Genomic DNA, 16,902 nt, shown 5'->3' with positions numbered 1-16,902 from the left:
CTATTTCACTTGGTCGATATTAATTCTATTGTACTGCATTTTGGATAACGTATCTACAAAATATACAGCAAAATTGATTCTTTTTGTGTCATTTTATAGTTAATCCCTACATGGCATAGGGCTTAACTAACTTGTTTTGTTTGTTTGTTGAACACTCATTAAAAGTCTTTATTCCATTTGCTCTTTGAAATGAAGTTATCAGTCTCCATTTTTCTGCATGTCACATGATATGTCCACAAGCTGTTTCTTCGAAATCTGTATCATGTAATTTCAGCAATAACAATGAATATGTATTCAATAACATGCAATTGGTCGATAAACAATTGCTTATTCGAAATACGTTAACAAAAAGGTGTTTGGTGTTCTGGTTTTTGTCCTTTTTGTTTCTGAGACAAAAATGTCAAAAAGAATATGACATACAAAGGCTGTTTATTATCACACCATCAGGAGTTTGCGGCGCTGATTACTTTGCAAGCCTTGGGATTGTAAACGACTTTATGACAACGCGAAATCACTGTCTAGTTGTACATAAACATGACTAGACGGGATCTCATTGTAACACATGACATAACAGTGGTCCACTGTTCATGGAAGGATATGAAGTTACCGACGCTTGATTTTGCCAATTAAATTGCGTGAACATACTATACCTGCCACTTCACTTTTGATTCGTTCAATGTACATTCATACATGTTTACCCCTACGCTGAGGAACCCTGTCACTCGGGCTGTTTTGCCCAGCAACCAGTGCAGCTTTTTGGGGTAGGGTGCCATCTAGTGGCAACATTATTCTTAATTTTTACACGTCATATCAGGATTCTGCCTGAAGTAAAACGGTCCTTTACACAGTCCTTTGTCGGCCTATGGCGTTAAATATTACTTTTTTGATCAACGATTCGGTATCCGGAAACATTTCTATTAGTCTTTCATTTTGCAAGAAATTTGTTCTGTTTTAATTTGCACAGGTGATTAACTCCTGCGTGGGCCTTGAGTTGAAATAACAACATGACAAGTGCTCCTCACTTAGTAGACACACAGTCAGATTTTAATTTATTTCTCAGGTATAGAAGTCCTAAACCCAAATAAAGATACATTTTTTTGAAAGCCATGATCTTGGAAAATCCGACCGTGCACAGTACAGAGTCATTATTTGCATAATAGTCACGTGATAAGCGTTTTGCTGAACCTTCCAAAAATCAGTTTTCCTCACTTCAGCCAACACGCTGTAAGATTTCCGGTTGACATGTATATATTGACAAGTCTTAGCAGTTCTGCAGCTTTTTCTCTGCATGACACCTTTTGCCATACAAATTTCTGCAAGAGCTTTTGCCAGCGTAATGAGTTAGCGGGTGTGTGTGTCAATATGTACTGACTGATAACAGTGAATTTTTAATTTGACGCCTAAACCAAGCATGACAAGTGATAGGACAGAAACGCCACGAATCACGAACACCCCCACCAAGTGTAACATTTTGTTTATCGGGTCCTAAACGCTATTTTAGTACAACTTTAGACGTAAGCTGAGCACACAATCCCCTAAGTTTTCTAAACACAGCATAAATATTTTCACTGGTGCTTTACACAGTGTCGCATGACTATGCTTTCTCAAACAAGCAGGTCTTTGATGCTGAACGATTATGACAGTTTTTTGAGTTTTAGGTCAATAAAACACTACAGATGAAAAAGAAGAAGAAGGAAGAGCAGAAATAGAAGTCGAGCAACCTGTGCCATGATCTTTGTAATACGTCAAGAACGTATGCATTTTTGTTGCTCCTTCCCCTTTCTTTCGTCGGCCTCACTGCACTGTAAACTTCGTCTTGTACTATTATCTGGAGTTGTAATATCTCGTTATAAGACTCCACTAATGATACAGTATTGTGCCCATTGTTACAAATATGGTATTTCATGAACATACTCAACTGGAGCCGATGCTGGGCTTTCGTATGTGGAGCCATATAGAAAGTTATACACCCTGTCTTTCACTGTTACTTCATATTGTGCGCCGTAGTTGAGGTTTCCAATGATCAATCTTGATGGTTCTGTCGTTGAAATTTCCTGCCACATATCCGGTTCACCAGTCCATCGGTATGACACAGTGTAAGCATGTCCTTCATATCGCTTGCTCAAAGGGGCAGTCCAGGTTACCATAGCCGAGTTTTGAGACACAAACAACACCCTGACATCTCTTGGCACACCTGGGACTGAAATAATAGATCATAGAGAATATTGAACAAACGGTAACAGAATATTCATTTGATTTTTTGTGCATGAGGGAGATACTCTCAGCTACTTTAAAGCGAAATTTTATCTTTCACGGAATAATGAAATCCCGTGCTCGGTACACAGTAAACAACATGTGAACACAACTAATATCGGAAACATCGGTTAAAGAAAATCATCGGTTAATAATATAAGTATGTGACCACAATACCCTTTTCAGTTGTACTCAAGTCACTGGAATCTGGACACGTTTATAATTTCTGTAGTGTGACTTGTACGCTGTCGTATGTTAGAGTGACAAAACAGATTGTCTTTCACCCTACCTTATTGTTTCTCTAAGTCAAGAAAGAGATCATGGTTTGTTTAATTACAATACACTATACCTGCAGAATCTGTCGTTCCCATCTTTGTTGCTGATTTCCTTTCAACATCCTCACCGAAGGCTATCAAAGCCACTATGTAGGAGGTAGCTGGCTCTGCAAAGCACATACAGCTCCATCATTGTATCGAGAAGAGTGTGTATATATTCTTGTGCGTCTATTTAAACATCTACTTCCAGCAGATTCTTTGTAAATTGCTCGTCTGCGTTTAAATCCTTCACGTTTTTTAGCTCACACTTGAAGCAATAGTTTGGTTTTGATTACTTGACGATGACTTTATTAATTGTAATGATAGTAAGGAAATCGCTTGAATGGTTTAAAAAATTGGTCCAAGATGCTTTATCGAAATTACATGGCAGGGAATTGTATGTGAAACACATTTCCATTGAACTAACATAACAGCTGGATCTGATGAGCATGTAATACACGAAAGTATATATCGCTTGATAAATTTCGGAGAGAATTTAGCAGGATATGATAGACACAGGTAAATGATAGATGAATAACTGAATCAAATGAGATGCTTTATCGAAATTACATGGCAGGGAATTGTATGTGAAACACATTTCCATTGAACTAACATAACAGCTGGATCTGATGAGCATGTAATACACGAAAGTATATATCGCTTGATAAATTTCGGAGAGAATTTAGCAGGATATGATAGACACAGGTAAATGATAGATGAATAACTGAATCAAATGAGAAAAAGTGTGATTATATATTTTTTCAAATGATTATCCTTACCGAGATCGGTTACATGGTATTCTCTTGTGTTAATTGGCAGAGTGACATTCAATACCGTGTCCGCATTGATATCCTCCCCGTTGTAAACATGAAGTATGTATCCATCAAATCTGTTTGGAGTTAGATTCCACTCCAACAACATACTATAGGCGGTCACTCTTTTCACTTCCAATATGAATTCCACCCTCTCTTCGGCTTATAAGTGCAAAAAGGATGACGTTACAATAATATAGACAATGTTCGTTTATTTCTGTAATTTTAAACCAATAATTAGTAACACGGTCGATAGACGTCTCTGCCTTAGATTATTGTATCTCATGATGCTTTTACCCCAATGCAAACGCAGGATTATTTGCATTTTCACCAAATTTCCAATCTTTTCCAAATATTAGCAAAAGTACTTGCTAGAGATGCGTTTGGGACTCGCATTTATACATTTCACCGCCGCCTTGAATGTCTCATAGTTTGTAAGTGCCATGGTGTACAATCATTATGTAACAGGGGCCGACTCGCAGCGATTTCGAAGCTGTTATCCAATTGGTTGGCAGAATCGTACCGTTATAATGAAATAATACAAATAAACTCCCTAAGTTGCTGTGAATAGTGACAATCGACCAATCAGATATAACCTTGCAAACACGCTGCGAGTAAGCCGTGTAACAGCTCCTAAATTAACGCATTTATATAGCTTGCAAATGCCTAATGTTATTTATATTGTTCAAACCTAACGTACACTTATCAAGATCGTTTTCTAGCTTCAATTATTTAGTTTCAAAGGGCGATATACCAAGAAACCTTTACAGCTTTTTGCCGATCTACTAGTACTGTATTGACCGTGACCGGCTGTCTTGCATACCTGGTATTGTGGTGCTAATCTCTGTTACATCCAGGATAGACTGGTCTAATTCTATCGCCAGTGTTTCTCATGTTCACATAAAGAAACAGGTAATAGTCCAGTCAATTTAGGGTTTAACCTAGGACTAATTGCAACAGAAATTATTTCTTCACCATGACCTTTGGAAAGGTCTCACTAATGACATATTAAAAGTATAGAAAAATATAAGGGGTGCAAATTGGTTAAATTTGCATATATTCAAATTAGCTATATATCGCCTTTAAAATGACTGCTATACTCACATTTTGGGCATGTAAACTGAATTCAAGTGACTTTTTTCATTGCAACACAATTTAGTAAGGTTCAATAAGTTATTTTCTAAATGTCTTGAACAATAAAGAATATGCAAATTAAGTAATTTGCATATATTCACAGTTTTTCCACTATTTCAGACAAAATGAATGTTTAAGCTCATATTTAAACAATTTTTTTCCTATGAAATTGTTAAGGTTTTGCAAGAATTACCTAAAACAAAAGAGGTTGACCTAATTTGCATGCATAATTTACATATTTTAATACAAAATACCTAATTTGCATAATTGACACAAACGGTCTTCTGTATACAATAAGCCTACAATAGCTTCCATTGACATTTTCTGGTTATTCAGAAATGCAATGAATAAAGAGAAGAGTTTCAGAGCATTACTTTTAAATAAAGGAATCAGAATTCTTTGGATATTTTCTTTCTTTACGACGATAAGGTTATTTATAAAAAATCATTGGACGTGCTAAAGTTTTTGACATCAATTGTCATTTTAAGTCATTTTCTCCTACAACATGTTCGATTGCAGTAAAATTTTTGAAGGAATATTTTATGCTTTCGGTCATTATCTTCAATGACGATGGAAATATTCAGTTACTAATAAATGGTTCACCACACCTAACAGTTGTGCCTGTGAATCATCCTTCTCATTATTAAACTATCATTAGTATAAATACGAACATCATTTGAATCACCATGATGGTAGTGGTGATGACAATTATTATGATGGTCATTATCATATCAAAATTTCTTCCTCTTCCTCTCTGTTTACATCTTCCTCTAGGTGGTTCATTTGTTTACAGCCAGAATCCTTTCGTTGACAACAAAAAGTCTAGATTTTGCTTTCTGTCGGGGTTATTCATGCCGCTGCAGTTCATTGTAGAACCCATAAGTATGGGGAAGGATAACTCAATGAAAAGATGTGAAGCATAGGATGATATAATTGTACTGCGTATCATATCAGATCTTAGATGTGCAGGTATCACTCATGGGGCTGTTATGTAATGGACTTCCCATTTGCAGATTATTGGACTTTTGTATTATTACCAATAAGATCGATCACTCAAGGAATTGAGAGTCTGGCCAATCTGAGGTGAGACTTCCATAAGGTTAAAAATACAGGATATTAATTTGATGTCAAAATTTGATATCCTAATTGATAAACTCGTTAACGGCAGCTTCTGTGATGCAAATCCCTTCACATCTTGGTTTTCTTATTTCACGGTCATGAAAATTTGAAAAAGCAGCTAGACCATGTAACATTATGAAAAGTATCTAGATTTACTTTTACCAGTGATTTAGATTATCATGATTCAGTCAACAGATCTTTTCAGTTTTTCCCTAAATGCTATGGCTGTGTACGGTAAGATTTAATAGGAAATCTCTCTCTTTAGTCCACTATATGACTTTATATTAATTTTCAATTGTTGTCTTCAAGAAATTTCAAAATTTTGAGAAATGCAGTGTCCTTTGATTATTGTAATGTCTTTCAGCTGATAAAGGAACAGCTTTCTTAATCCATATTTCATGATAATTGGCAGTATAGTATAACAATTGTACCTCTATATCATCATGATCATTATAATTTATTTATCATTATTATCATAAATTTCTGTATGTGGCATGAACTGGCAAGTTGCACACAGTCAAAAGTATATCTGATTTACCAGTGACCACACAACCTGGTCTTTAATTACATTTTATCCACACTTAATCTATATTAGTAATACGGGTAAGGGTGAAAATAAAAGAAAATAGAGCTGAAACACAAATTTTCTTCAGCCTCCCTTAGTACAAAGTGTTGGTTATTTGGCCAAGCATTTTGGTATGCATTAAGAAAATCCAAATCTTCCAGTAAGTTTCCAATGTTATTGACATTATGCAAATTCTCTAGATAATTGAAATGAACTATACGAATCAATCATTGTTTATTTTTACAGGGCTTTTCATTCTGTAGGCCCTATTAGTATATAATCATTAAAATGAGTTAAAATACACAGAAAATAAATAACCATGTCAATTTCTTTGTACTGAGCAAAATGTTCATTCAAGTTATAAAATGGACATCTTTCGATAGGAAGAATTTAAAGTATTAAATAACTTAAACAAGTAGTGTCTCTTAATGTAACTTCTCATTTTACTGATAACATAATTAATTAAAATAAGTTGACGTCAATTTGAAAAATTAAAGACAATTATTTTAATGATCATCATATATGATTTATGCACATGAGGAATCGTTCAAAAATAGGTAAAATATATTTAGCAATGTTAGTAAAAACTTCAAATATTTCTTTACGATATTGTAAAACCTTTCAAGTTTCAATTATTACATTTAGTACAGTGTAGGCATTTCCTATAAAATCTTTTAAAATTAGTCCTTTGCACAATGTAGATTGTATTAGGCTTTGAATATACCATTCTTGGACCTTTTAAGTATTTAAGGTGAAGAAATAATTCATGTTCTAATTAGGAAAAGGAAGTGACATGGTTGACTTATTGGAGAAATGCAAATAAGAATTTTTTTATCGCTGTAAGATATATTTGAAAGCATTCCCTGAACTCAAAACAAGAAAATGATGTTACATAGTCATTACAGTGTCAGCTTATCTCTTAAATCACTTTCGTAAATAGATTATCAGCACCAGGTTTGTATAGCATCTATGACCCATTTAGCATTTGGGTAAATTAGCTGTCTTATGCACAACTTCGTTAAATGCACTTTTCGCGATCCCTGGTATCCCTTTGTTCTAGTCTGTAAGAGAATGATTGAGGTGTAAGAGCCTTTTGTTTTCCATTGAAATTGTAATCTGGTGGGTAAATTTTCTGATGAGAAAATCTGGTGCCAACACAGGCCTTTAAACTTGCGATGTTAAACTTCCATGACCCTACTAAAATTTAGTTCTAATGATCTCCGTTGTTTTTTAACATTATATATAGTCATTTATACTATAGGTCAAAAAAGTGAAAAGTAAAGTGGTAGGAGGGGCACATTGCAGTTATGTAAAATGAGGAATCTTAAATGATTTTATGCATTGCCTAGAAACACAAAAAGTACATTAAATAATGAAATTGCTTGAATTAAATATCAATTTGCTGAATATATTTTTAAGAAATCTATTAACAGCAACGATTTTGTTCGCTTTTCTAAGTTTTATATTTATTCAAATTATGCACTGTCTCCCCTCTTAACAGTCATTTTGTTTGCCATTCTATACATTCAATACAGAGTGGAAACAAAAACTACTTGTTGTGTAGATTAAATATATAATTTTAAGTGAAATGCAGTGGCAGCCATACTTGATTTAGGCAAATTAGGAATATTTCTCGGGCGATAAAATGTATTCAAAAATATTGCCTGGACAAAAATTAAATAAATGCATACAATACTTGAACATAATGTCGCATTTTTCTCAATTCAATATGCATATTTCTTTTATCAGTGAATGTATTGCTCCTATTATCCGTTTATATCTATACAAATAAGGTAATGTTATAAATCTTAGCTTGTATTGGACTTTTAGTATGTCATTTTAGGACCTCTCTAAAATACACAAAGAAAATTTAATTCTATTGCAGTCAGAAGTAGCTTATATAGTTATTAATTAGGGACATACAAAGAAAAACGAAGTGTTGTGGCGGCCATATTGGATTTATGCAAATGAGGAATATTTCTATGACGACAAAATATTTTAATCAACATTGCCTGAACCAAAAACAAGGCAAATAAGCCCAAAATCCGCACATATCATGTTTAGCCAATTATTTTTAGTAGCAACATTCTATTAGCACCTAGTTTGTAACCATAATCTTTTTACATATATGCAAATTAGGCATTGTTTACATTTCTAGATTGTACGAGGCTTTTAGTATGTCATTGTAGGGCTTCTCTGAAATACACAGTGGATAAATAATTCTATTGCTGTCAGAAGTAGCATAAAAATAGTTATTAATTTGGAAAAATACAAAGAAAAGTGAAGTGTTGTGGCGGCCATATTGGATTTATGCAAATTAGGAATATTTCTATGAAGACTAGATATTTCCATCAACATTACCTAAACCAAAAACAAGGCAAATAAGCCAAAAACCTGCATAACATATCATGTTTAGCCAATTATTTTTAGCAGAAACATTCTATCAGCACTTAGTTTGTACCCATAATCTTTTTACATCTATGCAAATTAGGCACTGTTTACAATTCTAGATTGTACTAGGCTTTTAGTATGTTATTCTAGGACTTGTCTAAAATACAATGTGAAAAAATTATTCTATTGCTGTCAGTAGTAGCTTAAAAATAGTTATTAATTCGAGAAAAACTAAGAAAAGTGAAGTGTTGTGGCGGCCATATTGGATTTATGCAAATGAGGAATATTTATATGACGACAAAATATTTTCAACAAGATTGCCTAGACCAAAAAGGAGGCAAATAAGCCAAAAAACCCTGATCAAAAGCATGTTTAGCCACATATTTTCAGTAGAAACCGTCTATCAGCGACAATTTTATACCCATGAGCCCCCTTTACATTTATGCAAATTAGGCACTGTTGCACCCCTTAGATTTTATTATACTTTTAGTATGTTATTTCTAGGACCTTTCCAAAATGCATGGTGAAGAAATAATTTCTGTTGCAATTAGTCCTAGGTTTACCCCTTTTTTGGCTTAGATTGACTGGACTATAAGTTTTTTTTCAGATATTTCTACTGTGTACTCGAGTACATGACTTCAGTTTAGATCGAATTATAACTTTACATGACTCAGGTTTTTCTTCCCTGCTCCTGATTATATTTTGTCAACTCTGGGGTTACATTTTGAAGTCAAGATAGGAAGATGCATAAAACGTTTGAAGTTCAAAACTTGAATGCCAAGAACTTCATAATTTTGTATTCAATATTTCGTCATTTTGCATGCAGATACTGTCATTTTGCATGTAGTTACAATAAAAGAATAATAAAATAAACCATCATGTCCACCTTTTCCTTGATGTCACTTCTTTCAAATAGAAAATATTGTCAGGCTATATAGAAAGATGCAAAACTTCATACTATACCTGTCACCTGTTGAAGTGTTACAGGGTCGCCTTCTCCGTAAAAGTTATAGAGTACTAAGGTCACGTTATACATTGTAGCTTGGTCTAGAAGTAATTACATCAATACGTTCGGCTATTACTGAATAACATTGTGCGTATATCATGTCATGTCATACTCTGTGTTTTCTGTACATACCATACTACAATTACTAAAGTTCTAAATTTTATATTCCTTTTGCCATTTTTACATCAGTCCCTCGATAGTCAAGGACATTGAATTTGCACTTTCATAACTGGTCGTTTTAGTAAGATTGCAGAAGACACGAAACACATTCATATCAATTACAGACACACAAAAAAATTCTCAAAAATGCACAAAAATTTTGTCTGATCCTTATTTACCTAGTCCACTCAAGTAGTATCCCCTCGTTGAAATAGGTATAGTTATATCCTTTGTCATGAAATACTGACTGTCGGTGGCCTTGAACACGTATAGCCTGTATCCATCTATGTCACGGGGAATCGAGCCATTACTATACGGTAGTTTCCATGTCAGTCGCATACCGCTTGTAGACACATCCCTTGAGGAAAAGTCGAGTGGGGGTGGCAGTACTGAAACATTGAAAGTAGAATTGACGTCATTAAGTAAGTTAACACGTTCAAGGTTAATGAACAAGTTTAGTCTGAGTTAATTCGACCCAAAGCTTTTATGTCACTCTGAAGTATTTGGTGACATGATTGGTTTCGATGTGCACTTGTTTCATTGGAGAAAAATACCTTCTTGAGAGAAATTCATACCGTAAACGCGCATTATCGTTTTTAGCGAGAGAATTCCGTACCGTGATCGTAATAGACTGGATCAGATGCTGGGCCCGCGAAGGTAATGCCATCATTGACTAAACTGTTTGTAATAGCTTTGATTGTGACTTCATAGCGTGCTTGAAACACCACGTTTTCCAAGTCGAAGTAATCTGAAGATCCGATCACTGAACTTTCAAACCAGACATCTGGTACACTTATATCTCTCCATGAGATAGTATAGCCATCTACTTGGTTGTACTGGTGCTGTGGTTCAGTCCACGTTACCACTGCCGAGCTGGGTGAAGTGTACGTCACTCTATTTATTGTCGGAGCGCTTGGGGCTGGAAGATAATGGTTGACAAAGTACAAGAGACTAAGAACATCGACAGAATTGAAGAGGAAGGACGAGGGCGGCAAGAGCTTTTCAAAATTCGCTTACATTACAAATATCCCTTCCGTGTAAATGATTACAGCTATTACACATGCAAGAACGACTGAAACGTAATTTAATAGTCAGCTGCCGATATTACGATAAATACTGCAAATTATATTAACTGTCAGACTGCAAGCTGTAACAACATAAAACAGTAAACGGCGCGTGCAGATATGTTCAATAAAAATCTATAATCATGAGCAGCCTTATGCCAAGGCAATGCCAGTTTGCCACTTAATGCCTCGTCAACACAATCAGAATATGTAGTATTCTTGTCTCCCCGTGCGTGAACGTAGGTTAACAGCTCTGACCCCCCCGCTACTTAATAACCAAAACTCGAAGGATTTCTATGATATTTGGTACATGTACTGCTACAAAAACCCGATTGAGATTTCTAAATATAACAGTCTTGGAATTGTTGTGTGTTGACTGTAAACCTTGTTTGCTAATCACTAATAATAATGTAGAAACGGTGGCTCTGGTCAATTTTGATGGTAATGGAATCCATTATAGTAGAATGTGTCTAAAGGAAACATAGGGACTCATTTTGAAGCTTATTGAAATTTTCACCTGCTCAGTAATTTAAATTTTTTTTCTATTTCCCCATAGAAATAACACAGGGTTGTCGGTCATTGTAAATGTCAAATATCTGTAAATTTTAGCTAATTTGCTTCTTTGTACCAGAATTGGCAACGTTAGCTCCTATTTCTACACTTGATTTTGAAAGACAATTTTTGATCTTTTGCTTAAGGAAAGTTTGAACAAAATTTAAATCTTTCATTTGGAGGCGCTAAAAATCAACCAAATTACACTGTGGCCATGTTTAAATATTTGATTAGCATATCCCTAATTCTCTGTGTTGGAAGGCCGTGGACAACTTTACCAATGCATACAGCGGGATACGAGTAAACAGTGCTGGTATGCGCTATGTAGACATCATATATACCTTGTGAGTCTGTCATTTGCTGTAGAGCCACACTATCTCCCTCTCCATACTGGTTGTATGCCGCTAAGATGATGTGATACTTGGAAGCCGGGGCTACAAGTGACGGTATATGTAGAGTGGTGTAATCGATTACTTCGAAGAAAACACACTGACAATGAAGTCATGTGAAAATATCAACATTGTAGTCAAGATTTACCTGAATCTATATATTTCGATTATTTGTCGACAGCTATCAAGGGTAGCTATATGCACGTTGTATACCAGACATACTCAGTTTCCATAAACATAAAGATTCGCACACGCATTACCAAATGCAGTGGTGCAGTTCAAGTTCAATAACATTGTACATACTCTGTGAAAAGGAGTAGGATGACGATGACGTCGGAGAGGGTTAGATAATCACAAGACGAAAATACACTTCATGACTTGTAAGAATGTTCAAAGGGCACCAACAATTACCGAATGAAGATAATGCGAGAATTTAGCGAGAAATGTAATTGAATTCTCGTCATAACCTTCCGAAATCAGAAGTTCTCGTTCTGAATCCTCGAGAAATATAATTCAGTCTCGAATGTAGGCTTCTCAGTTTAATACCAAAAGAGGAAATGCAATGCTCTCAGATTTATTCTCAGTAATTTCGATAATTTTATGTCACAAGGCTTTACACTGAAAATTGCAATTCTCGCATTCTCACACATAGCAAGAAACCGTTCTCTTCTCTTTTACTTCTCGCATCATCTTCTCATTGTGTACACACTCTCACAATAGTTCGTAAAATATTTCCCCTGAAAGTATTTTCATTCTCACCAAGTCCAACCAAGTTGTATTCTGTGGATGAAAGTCGCAAAGTTTCAGTCGTCTTGTCATCTGGATTTATATGGAGCACATATCCATCCACGTCATCAGAAACTTGGCTGTCAACTATTGGTGGTTCCCACTCCAATTTCATACTATTGGAAGTAACGTCACTCACGGTAAAGTCCTCTGGTACTCCTGGCAGTTCTTTAATTAAAATGGAGGTGACATTGAGATCTTCGCGGTAAATACATATAAAACTAACATTGCGTTTAGATGAGCTCAAGAGGGAAATTAACAAAACAGATTAAATCATCGCAAACGTCCTATGTCAATGTGTACGTACACGTCAAACATTTCTGTTACAGTTCTTCTTTATTGCACTTTATACATTTACATTAATTACGAGTGTACGCATGTAAAGGTATGATATAATAGCTGTATTTCCCTTCATCTCGAGCAAACACCTCTGACATCAATAATTGCCTTCCACTAGCATAGAGGTTTACCTAATTAGCAGCTACATCTTTGAACATGGCATAAGCGCAATATATCCACCATGTAGTTGAGTCATGAAACCGACAAGGACGTTTTCGAAATCCTTTTCATTTCATAAAACTATCAACTTTTGCGTAGATCAGTTCATCGAGCCTGATCACGGAAAATCAACAAGAGACAGAAACGAATTTCACTGTTTTAGATTACTGTGAGTAAGGATATACAAAATAATGTTAAACATTAAAAGTCGCCATTTTTCACGAAAATCAGTGAAAATCGATATGATAAGGCACGCATTTCCAGTTTACGCAGTGAATAAAGCGTTCACAATCTCATCGTACAATAAGACAAAGCTAAGTTAAAGCAAGAAGATAAAATATGTGAATAAAAGAAATAGGTGTTTTACCAAATTCGCTATTATTGCGCCTTCAATGTCAGAGATTTAAAGCTTTATTTGATGAACATTTTACAATCTAGTTTTGTCAAGTTTCTCAAGATTTTGTAAATTTAAGGTCGAGTGTTTTTGGTTAGTCACTGTGCGCAATATTTTCACTATTTAGTAAAATGTAAGCGGTAATTCAGAAAGTACGTACTCTCTCGCGATCGTCGCTCGGGGCGGTTTTCAACGGGCATCTTGGATCTAGCCGGTTAGGATTAACCCAAGTCGGCATAAACTAAAAGATCCAAACATCCGCTAATACCTTTAAAATGACTGAAAACCTGAACACACATTAGAAAAATATGTTGAATCATTTCATAACCTAACACGATTTACGGCTAACACCATTTGTGAAACACGCCACAACTGCACTGTGATAAAACTAACAGAGTTTATTACAAATGAAAGGAAAATTGACGGCAGTCTGAACACAGCGAACAATGGAAAGTGAATGAATGAAACGTGGCAAGGACAAATGATGGCTGAGGCTGTATGCCGTATGCAGAGAAGGAGCTGATAGGCAGAGAGAAAATTTTCTCAAGAGACATGCTACGTCTGATAGTGTCTGGACGCTGGAAGGAGCAGTGTGGCGAGTCCACGTAACACATCGGTGTCAAAAACACAGATTACAAATAAAAAGAGTTCCACCATTTTAGATCAATAATGACATTAAGGTAGTATGCGCCTCGAAAGTGAAATACTTAAACTTTTGCTCAAACTTTCCTGAATGAAACTTTTAACCATTCTCTTGCCAAATCAACATACAAATGGGGGTCACAAAGTTTGGAACGAGCGAAAAAAATTACCAACCGTTTTACGATATTTGAAATTCAAAATGGCCGCTATTCCTGTGTAAACCCTGTGGGGGTGTTTGTTTGTCCGAAAAATGAAGGTTAGAGTTCTTCTTTCTTCTGCAAGGTCAGAAAAGAACTCAGAAATATGAGAGTCCGACAATCTATTCCCAAGGCACGTTCTACCTTAAGGAGGTACGCTACCATTCCAAAAAATGTTGGGACATTCTTGAAGTTGACTTTTCTGAATAATCTTTATGTGTACATTGCAAAAATATGAAAAAATATGGGGTACCCATGCAAAATTTTTGAAAAAACACATGCCAAAATTGACAGAAAACCCGAAATCTCTCATTTTGCGAAATTTGCACTTACCAGCAGAATCTTTATTTTATTGCAAACGATTAACAGTTCCCAGTATGCATACCACATTTTGGCATTGCCAGGACAGCTTGATTAGGACAATCAACTAAAATTTGTGATGTCTTGTCTTAAAAATTAAATATTAGACCCTAAATTTATCATTTAACTGTAACATTAGTCTTTTTAAAAAATATAAACTTCATATAAATGCACAAAATAATTTTCAAAATGTTAAAAAGTACAGCAATATCTATCAAACAGACAGTGTTTCTTTGATTTAGAAGCAAAAAAATTAGGGTCACCGCGCAAATTTTCCTACTAAACAGCAAAAAGTGACGAAAAAAAAGTGTATTTTGTTAGCCCTGAGATTTGACCCTCTAGCTTACTGATATTATGTCAGAGCTACAATTGTTAATTATTCTCTACTGATCTTTCAAAATAAAAATAACTGTCGATTTTTAGTGCAAAAATATAATTTCGGTTGTTTTTGATTCATAAAAACTTCTGAAAGAAATATTATAAGGTCACTAGCATGATTTTTTGCCATTTTGTCCTGTTATTCACGCTCACCAGGTTAGGCAATCTAAAAGGAACATGTACATCTTCTGGACAAAAGAGGGCGCTCTCCTATATAGAATGGTAGCGTACTACCTTAATGAGCAATTAGAACGAAAAGGAGAATGTTTGTGTAATACGGCCTTCTACTCATAGCGTTACAATATATATCAGGAAATTGACATTAAATGAAACAAGGTAATTTTATTTTGTCCAATGGTTTCAACCAAAGATATTACTGAAATTACAGGAAACATTATAACTATTTTAAAAAATGTTATCGTTCTGTCCTTCAACAAAAAGCTAATGATTCGGGTAACATTGTGAACAAATTTCAATTTCCGGGATTCATATTACGTTTTGTACATTATGATTCACGTTTAAGACTGGAATATAGCACTTACATCGCGTGGAGTACAACTATTGCCACATCTTCTAATATTTTGTTTTCTATTTTCAAACGCCATTTTCCCTACGTCGCCTTATGTGACACACATATTGTGTTTAATAGTTTACTTCTGTTGCGCTAGGCAGTGAACATTGTTCATTTTCGGCTCGGAAGGGAGTACGGGAATGTCATTGAGGCTGACCTGAGTAGCGATTCACCAATATTACCGCCAAGTGCTAGATCCACAATAAACATTAAAGTCAAACTTCAACAGCTTAAAATAAGAAATGAGGTGCATTGGGTGTCTGCTGACTATCAAACTGTTATTTCAATGTACTGTGACTAATCGTCAGATTATGACTATATAGTATACATGTGTCATGATAAAAATAGCAATACTGATTCATTCCTCATGCCAGGCCTTGTTCATATAAAGCCGGGAAGTGTATAAACGTTGTAGGCAATAATTTAATGTTTTCAGGGAGAGGTTCATTCGAGTTTTAATTAATGCATCTGAAATGACATAAAATTGTCTTGAAGGGTCTTGAAAATCAAGCACTCTTTGCCGACATGGTGAATGTAAATAGAAAAGAACCTCAGCATACTTCATCTGAATTATCGTAAGGTCAGGATAGCCAAAACACGGTTGTCTTTCTCATTCCTCGACGAAAACGCAGCAAGCAAGGAGAATATGACAAAATCTGGTTTAGCATTTAAGAATACCTATCATTTAGACATGCAAATACGTTCAAACTCCAGACAAGAAGCAGCAAATTGTTTTCAATAGAAATAGGTAAGAATCTTCTGGATAAACGTTTTAAGTCTTGCAAATTGAAAATTGTTTTGTTGTTGTACTTACCTCCCAATAATCTTGCAAAATTTCTCACCAGATTCTTCATTTTTTCGAAATGTTCCTGATCACGGGTCAGTTGTTGTGTTTGCTCTCGGAAATCGCCCTGCGTTGGACAGGAACCGTCCAAATTACGTGGAAGTATGGTCACATAAGAGCAAACATCGGGTCTGAAACATCTGTCCGCAAACGACGAACATTCGATGTCTAAATCGTGTTCTCCGGCGATTTTAAATTGCCAGTAAGAAAGGAGAAACACATATAACAAGATACACCTCATCACTGTATTTGACTAGAATGGCAGAGATCGCACTATGGCACAGCCAAGCATTCATAAATTCCAAATGCTTTTTGTAAAATACCGCTTTATGCAGGTTCTAAAATAAACACTTCAGACCCTGGATTTATAAAGAGTTATAACTAAATATATTTTCCGGAAATTGACAAAGGGCTTTATTTCATCAAGTATGAAATGCAAGAGTATAATGACTTTAGATACATTATAGAATTTCG

At 35.2% G+C, this 16,902-nt stretch overlaps 1 protein-coding gene across 1 annotated transcript; it reads right to left on the bottom strand.

Moving 5' to 3' along the window:
• Positions 1 to 1,564: 1,564 nt before the first annotated feature.
• On the bottom strand, positions 1,565 to 16,725 carry LOC139125854 (tyrosine-protein phosphatase Lar-like). The gene is made up of 9 exons (XM_070691951.1): positions 16,399 to 16,725; positions 12,518 to 12,712; positions 11,711 to 11,803; positions 10,370 to 10,672; positions 9,933 to 10,142; positions 9,552 to 9,635; positions 3,347 to 3,541; positions 2,603 to 2,695; positions 1,565 to 2,200 (listed from the first exon to the last, which is right to left on the bottom strand). Exons 1-9 carry the CDS (start codon positions 16,667 to 16,669, stop codon positions 1,887 to 1,889), a joined length of 1,758 nt encoding a protein of 585 aa, XP_070548052.1. The 5' UTR covers positions 16,670 to 16,725; the 3' UTR covers positions 1,565 to 1,886.
• Between the last annotated feature and the right edge of the window lie 177 nt (positions 16,726 to 16,902).

The sequence above is a fragment of the Ptychodera flava genome (genome assembly GCF_041260155.1).
Source record: "Ptychodera flava strain L36383 chromosome 3 unlocalized genomic scaffold, AS_Pfla_20210202 Scaffold_26__1_contigs__length_13983176_pilon, whole genome shotgun sequence".
In the NCBI taxonomy this organism is placed as follows: Eukaryota; Metazoa; Hemichordata; class Enteropneusta; family Ptychoderidae; genus Ptychodera; species Ptychodera flava.
This window is presented reverse-complemented; position numbering and strand designations above follow the sequence as displayed.

Coding starts and splice junctions, on each gene's coding strand:
- LOC139125854 (XM_070691951.1), bottom strand. CDS start 16,669: ATGAGGTGTATCTTGTTATATGTGTTTCTCCTTTCTTACTGGCAATTT. Junction 10,673..11,710: donor GCAAATGACAGACTCACAAG/GTATATATGATG, acceptor ATTATCTTCCAG/CCCCAAGCGCTCCGACAATA. Junction 3,542..9,551: donor AACACTTCAACAGGTGACAG/GTATAGTATGAA, acceptor TGCACTTATAAG/CCGAAGAGAGGGTGGAATTC.